Here is a 13,237-nt window from a genome sequence, read left to right as displayed (position 1 = left end):
TTTCAGAGAGGAAGGGAGAAGGATAGAAAGATAGAAACATCAGTGATGAGAGAGAATCATCGATTAGCTGCCTCCTGCACGCCCCCCACTAGGGATCGAGCCCACAACCCAGGCACATGCCCCCGGCCAGAATCGAACCTAGGACCCTTCAGTCCACAGGCTGACACTCTATCCACTGAGCCAAACCAGCTAGGGCTGAAAATATAGTTTAAAAAATATTACATTGTATGTATATACCACATTTTGTTTATCCATTCATCCATTAATAGATATTGCTTTCACTTTTGGGCTATTGTGAATAATGCTGCTAGGAGCACAGGTATACAAATATCTGTCCAAGTCCCTGCTTTCAATTTTTGAATATATACTCAGAAATGGAATTGCTGGATCATATGGTAATTCTGTATTTAATGTTTTTAAATAGCTGACATACTGTTTTCCATTGTTGTTTAAATGAAACTAACACAAAATATAATGAGCTCATGGATTTTAACATTTTATATGGTTCAATCCATTGCACTCACTATTGTACCACAATGAAAGCTCCTTCAACTTGACTCCTGTGCATATTATTGTAGTTTTTGATATCTTCCTTGCTTTCTGGAATGAGAAAGTATTTGAGGCTGAACTTGTTTATTTCCTGTTCCAAGCTTGGAACCAGTCTTTCCTCTTAAAACATTCTGGTTCTTTTTAGTGGGGAATAGTATTTGGAGACAACCATCTGAATGCTAGGGATACTCATTGCTACGGTGGTCCTAGGCCTTGTCAGTAAAGGACAAAGCTATAAAATGTGGGGGGTTTTCTTTCATAATAGAAAATATATAACAAATTCATACTATTTTCAATTAAAATTAGGATCATAGAGCTCTTTTCCCCTTTGATTTTATACTTGTATCTCTTTTATCCTGCACTTGACCCATTCAATGAAAAATCATTGCATACATATCATATTTCTTATACTTTGCTAGTTTCTAGGAATGCTCATTAAAAGCTTACATTTGGCCTTGTCAGTATTGCTTAGTGGTTGAGCATCGACTTATGAACCAGAAGGTCACTGTTGATTCCTGGTCAGGGCATATGCCTGGGGTTGCAGGCTCTATCCCCAGTAGGGGGTATGCAGGAGGCAGCCTATCAATGATTCTCTCTCATCATTCATGTTTCTATTTCTCTCTCCCTTTCCCTTCCTCTCTGAAATGAATAAAAACATATATTTTTTAAAAAAACTTCCACTTGATCTACTTTCTACATTGTTGTTTTTTTTTTATTTGAATGAGGACTTTTATTTTTTGTTCATCAGATATATTTGCATTGGCTTCTAATAAAAACTGCCGAGCAGCCCTGGCTGGATGGCTCAGATGGTTGGAATGTCACCCCATACACCAAAAAGGTTTCAGGTTAGTTCCCAGTCAGGGCACATATCTAGGCTGCAGGTTCAATCCCCAGTTGAGGTATGTACAGGAAGGTAACCCATCAATGTTTCTCTCACCCATCGATGTTTCTTTCCAATCACTTGGAGGAGAGATACAGCAACAGGGTGGTAATATTAAGAAACCCACTTCTGTCTAGCTACCTCTATGCAGAAAAAGGAGAACACTGGTCTGGAAAAGCAGAGCCTGATTCTGTGTACTGAAAATCATTCTGCTAATCTAGTTCTTGAAATTACTGAGTAATTACTAATGAATTAGGATGAAAAAAGTATAGTAAATAAACTAGTAACATGGTTGTTTATTATCAAGTATTATGGACTGTACACAGTTGTGTGTGCTGTACTTCTATATAATTGGCAGCACAGTAAGTTTACACCAGCATCACTACAAACATGAGTAATGTGGTATGCTAGAATGTTACAATGGCTACATTACTGGGTGACAGCAATTTTTCAGCTTCGTTGTGTATGGGACCACTGTCTTATATGAGTTTGTTACTGCCTGAAATGTTATGTGGCACATGACTGTATTTCCATTAACTTACATTAAACTCAGGTTCCAGTAACTACAATGGTATTACGCCCCTTAGTTGGCAGTGTCAAAGGAAAGATAAATAGGCTATTGATACTAAAACAAACAAAACAAAATTTTATCACCACTGGATGTTTTACCAGAACAAGGTAACATGATAGCACAAGACAATTTGTTATCCTGGATCCTTAGCCTTTTAGTCAGTTGGACTAGCAGGTGAACTCTATTGTTGAAGAAAATATTTGTCCAAAACGGTTTCTCTTACCATGTTGGTGCTAATGCCTACAATTGCACTGTTTTATTCTTTGAAGTGATTGACCCACATGAAAGTAAGAATATCTTTGGAGAGCTAAAATTCAGATAAATAATTAACACAATAGAGTGAATAAAATTTTTTTTGGTAAGAGAACATTTATTGGCTAAACTAGAGATAGAGAAAGTAGCTCCTAGGAGAAATGGGCTTAGGAAACAAGTTATAGAAGTAAAGGAAGAGCCCTTGGAGTTTGGGAGTGAGAAACCTAATGGTAAAATGGGGGGGGGGGGGGGGGAATGTAGGAAGGAGGGGCAAGGGAAAGAGAAAGGCAAGGGCGTGCTCCTGGGAGAGCACATAGAGTGAATAAATTTATGAAGATTTTCCATTGTCACATTCCGAATAAGTTTGGAAAAAGAAAGAACTAGGTAGAGCATAGGGGAAAACTGCTTGGAGAGCAGACTTCTTTTGCAAACCCAGAAAGAGGAAGCATGATAGCACTAGACACATGCCAAGTAGGGGGTGTGAAAATAAGCTTGTAAGACCTGATGATGCATTTGGACACTCACCATTTTATGTTAGTTGTATGAGACTCAACCAATCAGACATTGGCTGTGTATTAGCAAATGTCAATTGTCAAAAGTACTAGCATTTTAAGTAACTATTACAATGGAGTCAAAATTTAAGAATAGCATGGATATTATTTAATTATAATATTAGATATATATTTTATAATTTATTTTATAATACATGAATATAATTTGAAATAAAGTAACTTTGTAATATATGTATATATCAGTCAACATTTATCCTTTCTACTCAACATACTAAATAAGTACATAAATATTTTCAGACACCCAAATAGAAAACACAAGTCTGAACTCATTTAAGACAGGGAATACTTTATTCAAACCCATCAGAGAAATTGACAATTTGGATCTGTAACAAAGCATTGTGTTTTAAAGCATAGCCAGTAATTGTATATGAGAGTGTACACTGCTCTACATACAAATGAACTGATCAGACCAGAACTTTTCAATGTTTAAAACAGAATAAGTTTCCCTGTAAAAGCAGCACCGTTGTGACATTTTAAATTTAGTATTCCTCTCCTTCTTCCTCACCCTCTCCTTCAACAGAATCCACACCAACTTCCTCATAATCCTTCTCAAGGGCAGCCATGTCCTCACGGGCCTCAGAAAACTCTCCTTCCTCCATGCCCTCACCCACGTACCAGTGGACAAAGGCACGCTTGGCATACATCAGGTCAAACTTGTGGTCCAGGCGAGCCCAGGCCTCAGCGATAGCTGTGGTGTTGCTCAGCATGCACACAGCTCGCTGTACTTTGGCCAGGTCTCCACCAGGGACCACAGTGGGAGGCTGGTAGTTAATGCCAACTTTGAAGCCAGTGGGGCACCAGTCCACAAACTGGATGGTACGCTTGGTCTTGATGGTGGCAATGGCAGCATTGACATCTTTGGGGACCACGTCACCACGGTACAACAGGCAGCAAGCCATGTATTTACCATGGCGAGGGTCACATTTCACCATCTGGTTGGCTGGCTCAAAGCATGCATTGGTGATTTCTGCTACAGAAAGCTGTTCATGGTAGGCTTTCTCAGCAGAGATGACAGGGGCATATGTGGCCAGAGGGAAGTGGATGCGGGGATAGGGCACCAGGTTGGTCTGGAATTCAGTCAGATCAACATTCAGGGCTCCATCAAACCTGAGGGATGCGGTGATGGAGGACACAATTTGACCTATCAACCTATTCAAGTTAGTGTAGGTTGGGCGCTCAATATCGAGGTTTCTACGACAGATGTCATAGATGGCCTCATTGTCAACCATGAAGGCACAATCAGAGTGCTCCAGGGTGGTGTGGGTGGTGAGGATGGAGTTGTAGGGCTCAACTACAGCTGTGGAGACCTGGGGGGCTGGGTAAATGGAGAACTCTAGCTTGGACTTCTTGCCATAATCGACGGAGAGACGTTCCATCAGCAGGGAGGTGAACCCAGAACCAGTGCCCCCACCAAAGCTGTGGAAAACCAAGAAGCCCTGAAGGCCTGTGCACTGGTCAGCCTGTAGAAAAGAATAGAGGAAACATAGTTATTGCTTTTTGTGATGTATTTTCACTTTTCATACATTCCAATGATATAAATCTTATTTTGACAGGAAACACTTAAAAAAATGTAGGCCTTTCTGGAAAAACTCAGCATTTCTTCATTAAAAATATTTCTTCATTAACATTTATGAAATGATTTCAAATAATTCATGTTTTAACAAACAATGAATAATTCATCTCCCACTCTTTATTACATTTCAATTCTGTGTTTGAAAAAAAAAAAAAAGAGCATATTTTAAATGTCTTCCTTGGGCTCATTAATTTCTTTATTCTTGAGAAGAAACATACCAGTTTCCGAATTCGGTCCAGGACCAGGTCAATGATTTCCTTGCCAATGGTGTAGTGTCCACGGGCATAGTTATTGGCAGCATCTTCCTTGCCTGTGATCAGCTGCTCAGGGTGGAAGAGCTGGCGGTAGGTACCAGTGCGAACTTCATCTGCAAAAAGGAAACAAAGCAGCCGCCCATCACTAACAACCTGCACAGCCTGCTCAACCCCAAGGCTTCAACAGAGCCCCCCGGACACACCTCCTGTCCCAGACTCCGGGATCAACTCACCAATGACTGTGGGTTCCAGGTCTACAAACACTGCCCTGGGCACATGCTTGCCAGCGCCTGTCTCACTGAAGAAGGTGTTGAAGGAGTCATCTCCCCCGCCAATGGTCTTGTCACTTGGCATCTGGCCATCGGGCTGGATGCCGTGTTCCAGGCAGTAGAGTTCCCAGCAAGCATTGCCGATCTGGACACCAGCCTGGCCAACATGGATGGAGATGCACTCACGCTGTTAAAAGGAAACAAGAAAAATTGTAATTAGGTTGTGGTAGCATTTTGAATTTTCAGTAGATTTAAAAAAATATTTCTAGTAACATACAGGTTGTCTTCAAATTTATCAGAGGTCATATCCCTAACATGATAAAAATGATTTTAAAGAAAGCACCTGCTACAAATGCTGCATATGGGTGTGGCCTGGATGTTGCACTGTTTAGCATATGGTGCAAGTCCATTGTTCCCACAGGCATGCTTAAATAAATTTTCCATATTTAAAAAATATTCAAAGCACAGATTTTATAAAATGAAGTTAATTAAATGATTTAAAATTAAATCATTAATTGGAATCAATATTACTACCACCTTCCCCTTTAAATAAAGATAAGAGTTTCTTCTAAATATGATTTAGTATTTCAACATGGACATCTGCACTGCAGCTGAGGCTAGAAGCCACACCCTTCTGCAGACTATCTGCAGAATCCATCTGTACCAGGGGGTTAGAAGCTCAGCAAGGGCTGACTCCTGCCTTGCTGAATTTGTGGTGCCTGGTGTTAGCCTGCACTGTCTGCTACATTATTTAACAGAGCAAGCTCTATTTCCAGAAACTGCCTACATGATCTCATTGTGCCATTCTGCCAGTTTTCCTCCTCTGAGCCAGGCTAGGACCATATGCCTAAATTGAAATGAATTCATGAAGATGCATTCGAACAAAAGACAGCTGGACACAGAGTATAATTCTTCTTTGTCTGCAGCAATTTCATTACTTTTTAAAAAAGTTTCTCCAGAATTTTCTCCACTGTAAAAAACTGAAAAATTATGAGTATCTTTATTTTTTATGAGTTTCTTTAAAACAACAGTTCCTAAATTAGAAACAAATATCACATGAGAAGCTACCAAACAAAGAACCCAGTGAAAGAATAATGAAATATATATTTTAAAAAACAGAATAGTACCTATTTTCATTGAGATTTTTCTACTCACCGTAAAATGTTCATACTAATCACATTCAATAGATATTTTCTTCTCTATGGTCTTTATGGCTACAACTTCTATTGTCTGTCCATTGTCTCTTCACTGACATGGGGGGGAGGGGCAGGGAAGGGCGTTTCCCTGGGTCCTGAACATTGGGGTACCCTGGCTCACTCACACACTGGTCTTTTTCATTGAACATGCGGCCAAGACTGACTCTCTCTCTCTCTCTCTCTCTCTCTCTCTCTCTCTCGTCAGTCAGGGTGGGGTAGCCAAGGGCCAGACTTTAAAGGGCTTGTCAAGTGAATTGTGATTTTGCTCCTCAAGTAAAACTATTTCATCTAAATTTTAGCAGTGAATGAAAAGCCTTTTAACGCCTACAGTTCTGCAATGATGAAAGACTTTTTACTAAGTCTTCTCTTGACAGAAGAGGTTTAGCAAGAGTGAACCCCGCCTAGTGGCTCCAAGGCCAGAGAAGCCAGAAACAAACAACGCCCCTGCGCCGCCCTGACGCCGGCACCAACAGAAACTAACCACTTTCCCCCATTAATATACGGGTATCTTTCTAAAATGCCGACTAACCAGCGAGGGAACTTTTTTTTTTTTTTTTTAACCCAAGGCTCCGCTCTGTCCCAGTCCTTCTCTGCCCCCAACTCCTCCCGGATACACCCACCGACCCCTGGTCTTTTGGGCGACTCTTCCTATCCCAGTCCCTCGGGAAACACGCGAGGAAGAAAAGAGCCCCTCGGAGTCACACGAATACAGTGTACACATACCCGGCGGCCAAGCAGGAGACGCCGCGATCTCCTTCCCTGCCCTAGACCCTTTCATCGCCAACAGATGGGCTGCTGTGGCTTGGAAAGGCTCAGATAACAAAAACCCTTCCACGTCGCCTTTGTTCTCCCCCGCGGTTCTGCGGCGCCCTGGGCGCAGTTCTTGCTGGGCTGGTGCACTCCGCACTGCGGCGGCGGCCGGCTCCAGGATTTGGGGTAGACGAAGGTTAACCTTGCCAACGAAGCGTAAGGCTACCCTTACCAAAGAAGTCGTAAAGGGAATGGGGCTTCAGATTTTCCAATACACCCTGGAAGACTGACCCCACCCAACGGCCACAAAGAGCCAAGGAAAACAAATTCTTACCATGGTTGCTGCTTTGAGGCTGCCGAGCGGATGGCGGAGAGGAAGAGGAGAGGTTGTTGCTTCTTACAGCGCGACTCTTAGGCGGTCGATGTAAGAGAACCTGCGGCACATGGGCGGATGCAGCTCCCTATATACAACTCAGTCACCATGGGGATGGGCTGGGGCCTTTTCCAGTTGGTCCAGACCCCTCAATCTGCCCAGAGAAGCCACGACAGGAGAGTTGTGATTGGTGCAAACGACATGGGATGAGGTAATTTCTCCCCCACCCCCTTTTCCCTAGCATCCATAGACTGTTTGCATCCTTCAGACAAAGACCGAGAAAAAAACAGTCGAGCATCCATTGTGGGGTGGGGCTGGAAAGGGGAGTGCAAAAAGGAAGAAAGAGAACTGGGGTCGGATGATTTTATGTTGCTTTAACCTCAAACTACAGTTAAAATCACCAATGTAAGGTTTTTTCCCCAACACTTAATCGCAGAATTTGTGTTGTGATGAAATATTTAATGGAAAATTACTCCCAGTTCCTCCGTCAAAGTACAGTATATTGAACTAGACCATATTCGGCGAGGATTCAACATTTCTAATTGCTTTAAAATAAAGTAGCAGAGACGACGGGAATGACGCTTAAAATGGCTTGGGTAAATGTGATTTTTCAAAGGTTCAATAATAGAGCCATCCAAAATGGTTTCCCTGGTTCCGGTAATTTATTTTCAGACCTTCTTTTGCTCCCCTCCCCGAAATAGCTAAACAAAAATGGAAGATGGAAAGAATAACCATGCTAAATATGGAAGCACACAAGTGATTTTAACATGGCAATAATTAAGATCTAATGAACATACCGCAGTTAAAGAGTTTACTAGAAATATTCCTTTACCAGAAGTCTATGTAATATGAATCATGTTTCCTGATAAAGAATTGAGAAAATACAAGGAGAAAGAATTGAGTTGAGATGCTAGTACTACCTGTGCATGCAGTTATATTTTACATTGTTCTGTTTTCTGAAATGAGAAAAATAACTGAAACACCAAATTAAAAAGGAGAACTGTACAGTGGAAAAGGAAGACCATTTTGTAATGTTGCCTCCATCCACAGACAACTGTGTGATGGTAGCTCAATAACTGCATTTCTTTTTTTTTTACGGATCTTATATGAATTCAGTAAAACTCTGAGAGGCAACTGTGGGAACTGTAGCCAGCCTCACACCGTTGCTATTCAACTGGAGACTGGTGGTTGCTCAATTGCCTCTTGGGACAAAAAGGCTTTGCTTTCACCCCTTAGGAAATGGATTGCAGTAACATTCTTTTGCTACTTGGAAAGGCTCCATTATCAACAAGGATAGGCTATGCAGAATAAGACGGGACTGAGTACTCCTGACGTGGCTAATGAAATCTCAGAGGTAAAGAGGTTTGTAATGGTCATGAAGTTGAAAATTTGTATTTTCCCTTCGGTTTTCAGTGACATATTTTTAGGGTCTGCAGCACCATTTACAGTGCTCTGCAGAGCTCATTCATTCCTGCTGGGTTGGTCAGCAGAGCTGGCCTGAGAGGGAGGGGCTTGAAGACAGCTGCTACAGGTTGTGGTGTTACAATGGTGGCCATGTAATTTTCTAGCCTGCTATCCACAGCTCTGCTTTACTTACTCTAATTTGCTTCAGTAGTCTTCCCTAGGAGAGGGGGAGGGACCCAACGTACAGATTACTTTATCTACTTCTAGCGTAATTCATAGGAAAAATAATCTTTAACATCATCTTATCTTTCTTTAGCAAATAGAAGTATGTATCAGTAAAAAGACAGGAAGATTAAGAAGAACTTGAATGTTTCTTTCTAAGCTCAGAAGTACATTTAAGAAAAATAAGAATTAAATGTCATGGGCAAGTTTAAAGATTAATTAAGTAGCTCATTAAAAATATTTCTTTTAAAATTTTAATAATGAAATAAATTAGACACTGCTGCACCATGGTAAAGTGTACAAATCTTTTGGGAATGAAAGGCACAGTCTTGAATTTTATTTTCTTTACAATATAAAAAATATGTCATTGCCCAATAGTATCAATTCTTTGTGCAATTTATGCTGAGGATTAAATAAAATAGAGGAGGGTTCTTGCAATTGATTCTTTGTAATTCTATCTCAGAGCCATTCTGTTCCTTATGTAAATGAGGATTTTTTTTTCTCCCTCTGGGCATAAGTAACAATAAGATCTAGGTCACAAATAGATTATATGAGCACTGATAATCTTAAATATATAAATGGGAGAGTAGAGGAAATAACTAATTTATTTTTGTTCCTCATTTAATTGCATGGAAACTATGGGAGGCAAAAAAAAAATTTTTTTTACTAGTTTATTTATCTTTACTGCCAATTTACATAAAATATTCCACTAATGGATTCATTCTTGTTCACAGTAAGATTAGCATAAAACATTTTTTCCCTTTCATAATATTGTGGAATTTAAATTATTTCTTCACACTCCTGGCCACTGTGGTTCCATTGATTGGAGGGTAATGGCATATACCAAAAGGTCTCGGGTTCCACTCTGGTCAGGCACATGCCTAGGATGCAGTTTTTTTTGTTTTGTTTTGTTTTTTTAAATATATATTTTATTGATTTTTTACAGAGAGGAAGGGAGAGGGATAGAGAGTCGGAAACATCGATGAGAGAGAAACATTGCTCAGCTGTCTTCTGCACACTCCCCACTGGGTATGTGCCCGCAACCAAGGTACATGCCCTTAACCAGAATCGAACTTGGGACCCTTGAGTCCACAGGCTGACGCTCTATTCACTGAGCCAAACCGGCTAGGGCTAGGATGCAGTCTTTTTTTGTTTTTTGTTTTTTACAGTGTAAAATTTTTATGTTTAGAATTAGGCAGCTGGACTCAGTTTAGATGATTCCAATTTTGTTGGCAACATCCAAAGCATCATAGTCAGGAGCCAGTCGAACATATGCCTTCTTCTCGCCATCAGGCCTGATCAGGGTGTTGACCTTGGCCACATCAATGTCATAGAGCTTCTTCACAGCCTGTTTGATCTGGTGCTTGTTGGCCTTGACATCCACAATGAACACTAGTGTATTATTGTCTTCTATCTTCTTCATGGCTGACTCGGTAGTCAGGGGGAATTTGATGATGGCATAGTGGTCAAGCTTGTTTCTCCTGGGTGCGCTCTTCCGAGGGTATTTAGGCTGCCTCCGGAGCCTTAGTGTCTTTGGCCGTTGGAAAGTGGGTGACGTGCAGATCTTCTTTTTTGTGTGGCTGTGGACGCCTTTCAACACTGCTTTCTTTGCCTTCAAAGCCTTTGCTTTGGCTTCGGCTTTGGGAGGGGCAGGGGCTTCCTTCTTAGCTTTCGGCGCCATCTTCGTAAAAAAAAACCAAAACAACAAAAAAACAAAAACAACAACAACAAAAAAAACTAGGATGCAGTTTTGATCCCCGTTGGGGTGCATGCAGGAGGCAACAAAGTTTTTCCCTCTCACATCATTGTTTCTCTCTCTCTCGCTCTCTCTCTGGCTCTCTCTCTTCCTTCCTCTCTGAAAATCAATGAACATATCCTTGAATGAGGATTAAAAATAAGTCAATTATTCATTTGTGTGTCTATACTTCTCCTCCATTAACATGTGAATCCTAGTACTTGGCGAAGTGCCTAGCATACAGTAGACGTTATATACATGTTTATTGAATTAAATGAACAGCTTCTGTCTGTGCATATTTTTCACTATTATCATGGTTGGTAATTTAAAGGTATTTAATAAAGTATTTTACTTTTTTATACAATAAGAATGTACTGAGTGTCTATAGTAAGCCCTGGACCATTCTAAATACTATTAGAATTCAGAGGTAGTAGCATGGTCTCCTTTCACTAGAGTCTTCAATCTAATTGAAGAAATAAAACAAGTACATGTATCTAGGTGTGAGAATGGTAAGTGTTTGTGTGTGTATCTAACTTATGTAGGAAACAAGAGTTGTCTAACACTTTTTTCCATTTCTTCACCTACTTATCCCTAAATTCATTCCAATCTGGATTCTGCTCCTACCACTCCTTAAAACCACATGCCCTCCATGTTTGTTGCTAAATTCACTTGACACTTTTTAGTTCTTGTTGACCTATGAAAGTTTTGTTACCGTTGACTATTATCTCTTTCTTGAGACACTTTCTTCCCTTGGCCTCAAAAAGTCTACATTATCTGGGTTTCCCTCCTACATTTTTTGTGGTGTTTTCTTTTTTCTCATTCTCTGCTGGTTCTTCCTCCTCTCCTAATCTTTAAATGTTGAAGTTCCTCAAGGTTCAGTCCTAGACCTTTTCCTCATTTTATTCTATGTGTTTCATCCACTCAATGGATGGTATGTGCTTTCATTTCTAAGGCTGAAGATACTTTCTATATGCGAACGACATCTCTTCTTAGATTCAGATCCAATAGTAAACTTTCAATATCTGGCTGGTTTTCTCACAGGAATCCCAAATTGAACTAGTTATTTTCACATAAACATGCTCCTCCTACAAAGTTTTCTTGCTCAGTATAATGGAGCAGCATACACCTGATTTCTCACATCAGAAATGAGAATTACCCTTGACATCTCCCCTTTCTTTTTTGACCACCATCGAGTCCGTCACTAAGTCCTGTTAAATCTACCTTCTAGCCCTGGCCGGTGTGGCTCAGTTGGTTGAGCATCGTCCAGTGATTGAAAGGTCACCAGTTGGGTTGGGGCGTGTGCCCAAGTTGTAGGCTTGATCCCCGGTCAAGAAGCAGCCAATCGATGTTTCTCTCTCACATCCAGGTTTTCTCTTTCTCTCTTACTCTCTCTAAAGCAGTGGTTCTCAACCTTCTGGCCCTTTAAATACAGTTCCTCATGTTGTGACCCCAACCATAAAATTATTTTCGTTGCTACTTCATAACTGTAATTTTGCTACTGTTATGAATCGTAATGTAAATATCTGATATGCAGGATGGTCTTAGGCGACCCCTGTGAAAGGGTTGTTCGACCTCCAAAGAGGTCGCGACCCTCAGGTTGAGAACCACTGCTCTAAAGTCAGTAAAGACATATATTTTTTTAAATCTATCTTCTAGCCTGGACAGTGTGGTACTGTGGTTGAGCATCAAACCAGGAGGTCACGGTTCGATTCCCAGGCAGGGCACATGCCCAGGTTGCAGGCTCGATCCCCAGTAGGGGGCATGCAGGAGGCAGCAGATCAATGATTCTCTGTCATAATTGATGTTTCTATCTCTCCCTCTTCTTTCCTCTCTGAAATCAGTAAAAATATATATTTTTAAAAATCTACCTCCTAAATATCTCTCAAATCTTATTCTTTTCTTTCTATCTCTACTGCCCCCACTTTAGTAAGTACATTATCTCTTGTTTGGACAACCTCAGTACCCTCCTGGATTTCCTCTACATTCACTCCTACTCCTGCCCAGTCCAGTCTCCACACAATAGCCAGTGACCTTATTATAGCATATATCACAGATTATGTCACATAATATAGGTCATGTCAGTCCACTGTGTAAATCAAATCGATGGTTGCCTGTTAGTTTTAAGGTGAAGATACCAAATCCTTAATATTGCTCCTTCAATTTTTTAAAATTTTATTGATTTTTAGAGAGAGGAAGGGAGAGAAACACCGATGTGAGAGAGAAACATCTATCGGTTGCCTCCTGTACATACCCGACTGGGGATCGAACCCAAAATCTGGGTATATGCCCTGTCCGGGAATTGAACCCAAAATCTTTTTGGTGTATGGGATGATGCTCCAATTAACTAGGCCACACCGGCCAGGGCACTCCTTCAGTTTGATAATAGAAGTAAATCTTATACTTAAAAATCTCCTAGAAGACATATTGATTTTAAATTACATTAAAGTTCAGATAATTTCCTGAGAGTTGATTTTGATAGAGAAAAGGGAGGCAAAAGGTATACAAGCTGAATGTTCACTTAATAATTATGTATTATGCAATAAAAGTATGTTTTATGCATTCTTGTTTTTATGTAGTTTTTATAATAAAAATTTTAACAATATAAACCCATGAGTTCATAAAGATATTCCCATAAAG

At 40.5% G+C, this 13,237-nt stretch overlaps 1 protein-coding gene and 1 pseudogene across 1 annotated transcript; both read right to left on the bottom strand.

The window, feature by feature from the left end:
* Positions 1–3,090: 3,090 nt before the first annotated feature.
* LOC139007165 (tubulin alpha-1A chain) lies at positions 3,091–7,316 on the bottom strand. The gene is made up of 4 exons (XM_070410306.1): positions 7,201–7,316; positions 4,885–5,107; positions 4,616–4,764; positions 3,091–4,284 (listed from the first exon to the last, which is right to left on the bottom strand). The coding sequence occupies exons 1-4, from the start codon at positions 7,201–7,203 to the stop codon at positions 3,304–3,306; spliced, it is 1,356 nt and encodes a 451-aa protein (XP_070266407.1). The 5' UTR covers positions 7,204–7,316; the 3' UTR covers positions 3,091–3,303.
* A 2,726-nt stretch (positions 7,317–10,042) lies between these two features.
* Positions 10,043–10,564, bottom strand: LOC139005552 (large ribosomal subunit protein uL23 pseudogene; annotated as a pseudogene).
* Positions 10,565–13,237: the final 2,673 nt, after the last annotated feature.

This window comes from Myotis yumanensis, unplaced genomic scaffold (genome assembly GCF_028538775.1).
Source record: "Myotis yumanensis isolate MYYU_CA2020_CCGP unplaced genomic scaffold, mMyoYum1.0.hap1 SCAF_3, whole genome shotgun sequence".
Lineage (NCBI taxonomy): Eukaryota > Metazoa > Chordata > Mammalia > Chiroptera > Vespertilionidae > Myotis > Myotis yumanensis.
This window is presented reverse-complemented; position numbering and strand designations above follow the sequence as displayed.

Bases quoted from the DNA above. Each gene is read 5' to 3' on its own strand.
- LOC139007165 (XM_070410306.1), bottom strand. The intron at 4,765-4,884 runs GTGAGTTGATCC...TCCTTTTTGCAG, and splicing joins CCTGGAACCCACAGTCATTG to ATGAAGTTCGCACTGGTACC. The intron at 4,285-4,615 runs GTATGTTTCTTC...TCTTTTCTACAG, and splicing joins TGGACCGAATTCGGAAACTG to GCTGACCAGTGCACAGGCCT.